Source organism: Raphanus sativus, unplaced genomic scaffold, assembly GCF_000801105.2.
Source record: "Raphanus sativus cultivar WK10039 unplaced genomic scaffold, ASM80110v3 Scaffold3328, whole genome shotgun sequence".
Taxonomy (NCBI): domain Eukaryota; kingdom Viridiplantae; phylum Streptophyta; class Magnoliopsida; order Brassicales; family Brassicaceae; genus Raphanus; species Raphanus sativus.
Window position 1 is genome coordinate 856 of NW_026618634.1, and position 7,996 is coordinate 8,851.

Below are 7,996 nucleotides of genomic sequence, written 5' to 3' on the forward strand. Positions count from 1 at the left end.
CCATGTTATTCGAGTCAAAACATACATTGGATGATTACAAAATCATCATCATGTATATATATATATAACCAGATTTTTTATTGTATATATATAACCAGATTTTTTATTGTATAACCAGATTTCTTATTGTATAATAAATTTACATTATTGGTATTTTTTGTGTGCAAACCGACTGTTTCAAGTTATCCCGTCTCAAATCTAACAGGTACTGTGATTAGTTTTTTGTCTGGAAAAAATCTAGGGGTTTTGCATTTTTAACAAACGAGATATTTCACACTTTCTGTTCTTTGCATAATTATCATTTTGTTTCTTCAACCGACTCGACCTATTGTGACGTCAGTTAATTGACAGGCGAATGTGTTACGTTTTCATACCAAATCAGGGATAGTTTTGGGATTACCAAAAATGCTACAGCGTCTTTACCAACTAGCTAATTTCAGAGGAAACTTTACCATGTAATGCAAATTCCCTAAAAAATAAGAAAAGACAAGAAAACAAACCGCAACAGACAATAGTACTTTGTGTACTCATCCAAAGAAAATAACAAAAATACACACATTTTATCACGGATTTAATCTGATAGAAAAAAAAATCTCGGATTTGAGATGCTTAATCTATCAAATCGCCATCAAATAAACTTTAGGTTAACCGGTAATACCATTTCTTCTCTTTTTCTCTCCATTTGCAGCGCCTGTTGTAGCTCTGTCCGAATCAGAAACTTTCTTTGTTGACGCAAGAGAAATTGAAGAAGAAAGCCTCTTCTTTGGCAATACCATTTGCGGAAGTTTATTTTTATCGGACACAACCTTCTTTTGGGAGCCCAAGTTGCTCGGTTGGCCAACCTTAGAATTCAAAGCTTGCGTGTTAGCCAAGTATCTTGTTCCCACACTATCTTTTGATTTCTTAGCTTGCGTGGTAACCATGTTTTTTGCTGTTCCCACACTTGCCTTGGATTTCTTCAACGGTTGGGGGCTACTCAAGCTGCTTGCTGTTTGCACACTAGGGTTTGACTTCTTCAACGGAAGGGGTTTAGTCATCTTGCTTGCTGTTTCCTCACTAGCCTTGGATTTTTCAGTTTCCGTATTGCCAAAAGAACTTCTGCGTGATAAAGAACTATCAAGGCTCTCAGCATCTTTGACATTTTTAGATGATCCACCACCGATGCTGTGCCTATGATTAACCCCCTCGCTCTGGTTAGCTTTTTGGCTGCCAGATTTTTGTTCTTTAGATCTGGCAGGAGAAGTCCTGATGGAATTTTCGCGTTTGAGGGAGGCTTGATCGTCGTTGAATTTAGGTTCCCATGGACGAGATGCCATCCACCGGTCAAGCCAACTCCAACCCCAATGAGGAGTGTCTGCGTCCATCAGAGTCTGGTGTGGATGTTTAGTAGAGTTTCTCCAAGTTTGCTGTTTCATTTAATAACATAAATATATGGTTAACTTTTTCTCAGAAAAAAATGGTTAACATTCACAGAGAAGTTGTATTAATTTTTTATATACCTGATGACTGTAAGCATACGCCAAAGCCCTCTCACGTCTTACGGAAGCTTCTTTTCGATTTACAAACTGTGCTTTGATCTGTGCCTTCGATTTATTGCTGGAATCAAAATCTCCCGAAATAATCTGTAAAGAAGAACTGATGATCATTCTGAGCATTTGTCCAACATTGTAACAAAAGGTACGGAGGTTAACTAATTACCAAAATTTGATTTTGGCGTTCTTTCTGGTGACCCTTCTGCTGGATCAGCGTGTGACGAGCTTTGTTCTCTTCAGATAACTGATTCCTCCTGGCTTGAATCTGAGTTTGTAAACGTGTAAGAGTTTGGATTGAGCTAAGCATCGCGGTCATCTGTCTTTTCACGTACTTTCCTTGCAGCAACGTCTTTAGCCTGACCATTCCTCGCAGCATACGTAGAGTGTGTCTTGCCTGTGAAACCCCAGTAAATTGCCCTCTCAAAGGATGTACTAAACGTATAATGATGCGTTAACGTTTAGTAGTTTTACATATTATAATCTTTAGTTTTGAGCATATTTAACATTTTCATAAAAGATAAATTTTATTTTCGGACTGGACTATTCGAATGTTCCAATATCATATCCTACTAACAGTAAATTAATCCCTCGTAATAAGAGAAGCTTTTAAGGGAATGAATGATTTGTATTTATACCTTGTAACATCTGTACGCATTTTGGATCTTGATCGCAGAAGCTTCCTCCTTTGATTCAACAATGTGACGTGTTGAGATATTCGTCGTGAGACTTGCGACCTCTACGGTAGCATGTGCAGCCACCATCGTTGCTTCGGTTGCAACAGCCGATGCGAGAGCCAGAGCTTGTCTAGTATTTGCTTCTTTGGAAGCATTATAGCCTTTATTTTTGGCATATGGCGGAAAAGGAGGGGGTGGAGGAGGGGATGATGGTGGTAACAACGGCTGAGGAGCCAAATCAGCAAACAGAGCAGGAGGAGAAGGGGATGGTGGGGGCAACAACGGTTGAGGAACAAAATCAGGCAACGGAGGAGGGGACGGCCGAGTAATGGAGGAAGATAAAGGATCTACAGGAGGAGTCTCCTCCAATGAAAATTCAATGGATTCTCTACTCTTTTGTTTCCCAAACCATTTCTTCTTCTCCTTTTCCTGTTTCTTGACAAATCAAACACCAGTATCGAGGAATCAGCCATTCTTATTACAAAATCATAATGATTGTTCAAGAACTATAGAGTAAAATCTAGAAACCAACTTGATGTTTTTTGTCTTTTCCTGTAGGTAAACAAGAGGCCGAGACACAAGCTAACCAGCCCTTTCCCATCTTTTTTGCCTCTCCTGACATTTCAGACATTCTTTGTTTGAAACATTCTTACAAAATGAAATCAGTAAGATGCTAAGGCAGAAGATGAGATCATGTATAAAGACCTGGTCACGATGGGCCCCACCGTTTTGTGGGAACCCAATTGACTTTTGTATATATTGAGCTTTGTACGAACTATTCAGCAGATTTAACGACAGATAACCTTCTTTAAGTTTTTTCTTCTTTCTTGAATTCTCTGCTTCGTTGTTCTTACTATCTTATTAAAACTCTCTATAAATTATTTAATTATCTATTTCTGGAGTTGCTGTTTTTAGAGTTACCAGCTTTTATTATTTTATACATATATTTAAAGGTGTTATACAAAATTAGAAAATTGGTTAGATGATGCTAGCGCTCTTTATACATTACACTCTGTATATAATTCTCCCATCTTCTGTTTGGTCGAGAGTTCCCGTCATCAAGAAGAAATGATTAACTAAAACCGAATAGAGAAAATAAACCATAAGTCTAACGTCTACCGGGGGTTCAATCAAGGAAAACAAAACAAACTTTTTATATATTTTTTCAAATTTTTTGAATTTCGAAAATGCTTTTTGATTTTTTTTTTAATTTTTATTTCAGTTTTTAATATCTATTTTTTTATTTTATATAATTTTAAACCCCAATCCCAAAACCCCATCTTTTAATTCTAAACCCTAAGATCTAAATTAGTTAATCCTAAGGAAATAAATGTATATTTACTTATTTAATAAAACATTTTGATCAATTTGATCTTTATAAACTAGATTTTTTGACAAAACTTTTTTAATATTATCCTGTTGGGGTCAAAAACCGTCGCGACGAAGTTAGTATCGAAACATTCGATAAAATAAGACTTCATTTATTATTACGAAAAGAAATCGTAAAAATCGTCTCCTTGCAAAAGGTTCCGCGATTAAACGAAGTTCTCGTTAAAACACGATCATCGGAGATAACAAAAGATCGTTAAACCACGAGGATGCGGCTTGGCAATCACGGAACAACCAAGGGATCATACGAAGCTCGGTCGCTGTAGCGACCGAGCTCATACACAAGCTCGGTCTCTATAGCGACCGAGCATACATGCATCAATTATTTTCCGAAACGTCCAAAGTCTTCCGAAATGACGATACAACGTAAAACTATGCACTCTCGACTATCGATATGATAAACCTCCGCAAGCCACGGCTAGCCATTTTCTTGATTTCTCGATCAATGGGATCGTCCGTTCGGTTTACAATGAAACCGCGGAAACTTAACTTTATCGGAGAAATCGTAACAAACGTCTCGAATCAAAAGAAGGCCTAAAGGGTCCTAAAATTTGATTCGAGGCCCACTTACGATTTCTTAAAAATCTCATAAATCTTATGACAGTTTATGCTTGGAGGATAAACATCAGTTTCCGCGGATAAATTGAAATTTTTCGCAGATAATCATGAAGATCGGAAAAATGGAATATTTCCATTTTTCGGACTATGACGGCTTAAGGGCAAAAGAGGAAGGCATAAACCGACCTAGGAGGGAGTATATAAGTAGTTCAAGGCGAGAGACATAGTGAGAGAATTTTTCAGAGCAAACTTAGCACTTAGAGCGATTTAGGAATTTTTCTGTTTTTGTTATTTAAGCTGCGACTCAATTAGGTTTAGCCACCTTCGGGTATTAGACTAGAAATCTTGCCGACAGCTCTCGTAGCCGAAGCACGTTACCTTGTTGTTACGCTCAAATGCGAATTCGGAAATAAGATCCTTCTTTGCTCTTTTTACGATTTCTAATTTTTTATTCTCGTTTATTTCGTGTTCTGATTGCTTGGCGTGTGGTTTCTCAGATATCCGGGACCTCTGGGAAATTAGGGTTTTCCTACTTTCCTAAAATATACGATAATTTGACGGTGCGAATTTCGGTTCCCACAGTTTCGCGCTAGAAGGAGGGGGGGGGTACGGATCAATCTTACCCGCAAAAACCGCTCAACAATCAGAAACGAAATGGAAATCTCATATTTTCCAGGCGAGATCTCATTCAGGGAGAGAGCAGCGGTCGAACAGACCAAACCTCGCAACGACCTCCTAGTAATCGAGCTGATAATCCACGACATCGACGTTGCAAGAGTACTGATTGACACCGGAAGCTCGGTTAACATCATCTTCAAAGAGACTCTTGCGAGGATGGAGGTCGATCCGTCGAAAATCACGGAAGATTCCAGCCCATTGATAGGCTTTCGGGATAACCGACCGTCGCTTCCGGATCGATTAGTTTTGCAATCAAAGCTGGAACGGCAGAAAAACTCACGGAGTTCTTAGTAGTGGACCGCCCAGCATCGTACAACGCGATCATGAATACTCCTTGGATAAATTCCATGAGAGTCGTTCCGTCGACGTATCTGTTGGGGAAAAATATCCAGACATAAGTTTTCTCCAGCTTCCGGATAGGCCCTCGACTTCCGGACCCTTTCCCAAGGAGAAACCAGGGACCGACCCCTGCCTTAGGTCCGACCCCCTTGATCGGACCGACCCCTTGAAGCAAAATAGAAGTTTACCGCCTAAGGGGAAACTTCCATTTTTCCGATTATGGAAGAGTTCTATTACTTGAAGCCGACATCTACAACTATAAAAGGGGAGCCCAAACCTTAGAATGAGGGATCGACTATTTGAGACTTAGAGATTAGAGTTTAGGCGACTAGAACTAGGGTTCATACACCATCAAAACGTTGTAGTCCCGATCAATAACTCAATAACATCTCTTTGCTCTCGATATTCAACTCTGTTATACAAATTCTCTAGTGTTCTGTAGTAATAAAACGATTCTACACAAAAATACCCTAACAGTTTGGCGCTAGAAAGAGGGGAGTGATCCAACTACATGACGATGACACTAGAGGACGATACTAACCAAGCAGAGATGACTGCGAGGGAGATCGAGCTCCTCAACAAGCTCGAGTTTCTTCAAAGTCAGGTTACCGATCTTCACAAAGCTCGGGAGACCACACCCAGAGGTCCTGAACTTCTTCTCGAAATTCAAACCCTAAAAGACCAACTTGGAGAACACTCCAAGCAACTACAGCAGAGCGCCGAGAATCTAGATGCCATAGAAGCGGAGAATCTTGTCCTCCGACAAGAGAACCAAACCCTCGGTGAAACTAGCAACAAGCGAAAGCGGTTCCGAACTAGGGTTTGACCCATGGCTTCGCACAACACTCCACGCGATGGTGAAAGAGCACCTCATCGACCCGTCTCTGCCGATAACGAACCCGAAGGCCGAGAAGCTGCGAACGATGGGACCCGAGTGCAAGTGGATAGCGATTCCGATACGGAGGACGAAGAGTACTCACCCGATGATCCTGGGATCTCAGATCCGGCTCTAGCAGCCTACTTAGAAAGGGTGGTCTCCGAAAGGTGCGACACCATTCAATCTATGGTAGAAAGGCTCCCAGGGGTAGCTCCTCCTATTCGAAGGAGTAATCAGGGGTCCTACTCCGATACACCTTTCGTGGAAGAGATTGCTTCGGTGGAGATGCCACGAAAGTTCTCTTTCCCGAGCATAAAGATGTATGAAGGTACGGGGGATCCTGACAATCATATCGCCCAGTACAAGCAACACATGCTAGCAGTAGCAATCCCTCAGGATGCACGGGAAGCTACCATGTGCAAAGAATTCAGATCAACCTTGACTGGCCCTGCTCTCCAGTGGTACATCAATCTTCCTACCAAGTCCATCAAGTCCTTTGCAGCTCTTAGCGACAAGTTCGTAGAGCAATTTTCTAGTAGTCGCAACCTAGAGAACTCAGATGACCTCTATGAAGTCCGAGGGGATAAAGCAGGCCACTAAATTCCTAGTCGTCGACTGTCCTTCATCATATAGCGTGATACTAGGAAGGCCTTGGATCCACGACATGGGAGCCGTACCTTCGACTTTGCATCAGCTGGTCAAGTTCCCAACTCCCTGGGGCATTCAGGTGGTTAAGGGAGATCAGGAGAATGTCAGGTCCTTCTACCAGACTACCTTAAAGGGAAAGACCCAAGTCTTATAGCAATTACAGAAGAGGCTTCCGGCCCCACATACCGAGGAGCCGGAAGTGGAGGAAATGGATGAGGTTCCACTCACAGAAGGGAACTCGAGCCGAAACTTAAAGATAGGCTCCAAGCTTCCGGAAGGCTTGAGGAGGAGATTGGTCGACTTCCTAAGATCCAACTCCGATTGCTTCGCCTGGTCCCACGAGGACATGCCTGGGATCGACCCCGATGTCATCATGCATCAACTCAAAGTGGATCCAATGCATCCTCCCGTCAGATAGAAGAGAAGGAAGTTTGCTCCTGAAAGGGACGAGATAATCAACGAAGAGGTTAAGAACCTACTAGATGCCGGATTCATACGAGAGGTGCAATACCCGGAATGGCTAGCTAATGTAGTGGTCGTTAGGAAGAAGAACAGGAAGTGGAGAGTCTGTATCGACTTCACGGATCTTAATAAGTCTTGTCCTAAAGACCCCTTCCCCTTGCCTCACATCGACAAGCTAGTCGGCGCAACTGCTGGTCATCAGCTAATGAGTTTCATGGATGCTTTCTCCGGATATAACCAGATCCTAATGCATCCTGACGATCAAGAGAATACCTCAGTCATGACCTCAAGGGGCATCTACTGTTACAAGGTCATTGCCTTTCGGATTGAAGAACGCAGGCTCGAGCTATCAAAGGCTTGTAAACATGATGTTCGCCGATCAGATAGGGCAGACCATGGAGGTCTACATTGATGATATGCTGGTAAAGTCGCTGGACGCTGAGGACCATATCTCGCACCTCCAACAAGCCTTCACCACTCTCAGGAAGTACAAGATGAAGCTAAACCCTTCAAAGTGCTCGTTCGGAGTAAGCTCTGGAAAGTTCTTAGGGTACATAGTCACCCACAGGGGCATCAAAGCAAATCCAGAGCAGGTGAGAGCAATCCAGGTGATCCCTTCCCCTCGCAACGTCAAGAATAAACCTCCGCAAGCCACGGCTAGCCATTTCTTGATTTCTCGATCAAATGGGATCGTCCGTTCGGTTTACAATTAAATCGCGGAAACTTAACTTTATCGGAGAAATCGTAACAAACGTCTCGAATCAAAAGAAGGCCTAAAGGGTCCTAAAATTTGATTCGAGGCCCACTTATGATTTCATAAAATCTCATAAATCTTATGA

General features: G+C 41.9%; 1 protein-coding gene across 2 annotated transcripts; it reads right to left on the minus strand.

Annotated features, from left to right (window-relative positions):
* Nucleotides 1–348: 348 nt before the first annotated feature.
* On the minus strand, nucleotides 349–3,000 carry LOC108837235 (protein IQ-DOMAIN 4-like). 2 transcript variants are annotated; one of them, XM_057001170.1, is made up of 5 exons: nucleotides 2,739–3,000; nucleotides 2,168–2,635; nucleotides 1,699–1,926; nucleotides 1,500–1,622; nucleotides 349–1,406 (listed from the first exon to the last, which is right to left on the minus strand). In XM_057001170.1, exons 1-5 carry the CDS (start codon nucleotides 2,835–2,837, stop codon nucleotides 645–647), a joined length of 1,680 nt encoding a protein of 559 aa, XP_056857150.1. In that variant the 5' UTR covers nucleotides 2,838–3,000; the 3' UTR covers nucleotides 349–644. The 2 variants fall into 2 exon arrangements, with proteins under 2 accessions (XP_056857150.1, XP_018465798.2); XM_018610296.2 differs by having other exon boundaries at nucleotides 2,168–2,641.
* Nucleotides 3,001–7,996: the final 4,996 nt, after the last annotated feature.

Coding starts and splice junctions, on each gene's coding strand:
- LOC108837235 (XM_018610296.2), bottom strand. CDS start 2,837: ATGTCTGAAATGTCAGGAGAGGCAAAAAAGATGGGAAAGGGCTGGTTA. Junction 2,642..2,738: donor GAAAAGACAAAAAACATCAA/GTTGGTTTCTAG, acceptor TGATTTGTCAAG/AAACAGGAAAAGGAGAAGAA. Junction 1,927..2,167: donor ATGCGTACAGATGTTACAAG/GTATAAATACAA, acceptor GGGGTTTCACAG/GCAAGACACACTCTACGTAT.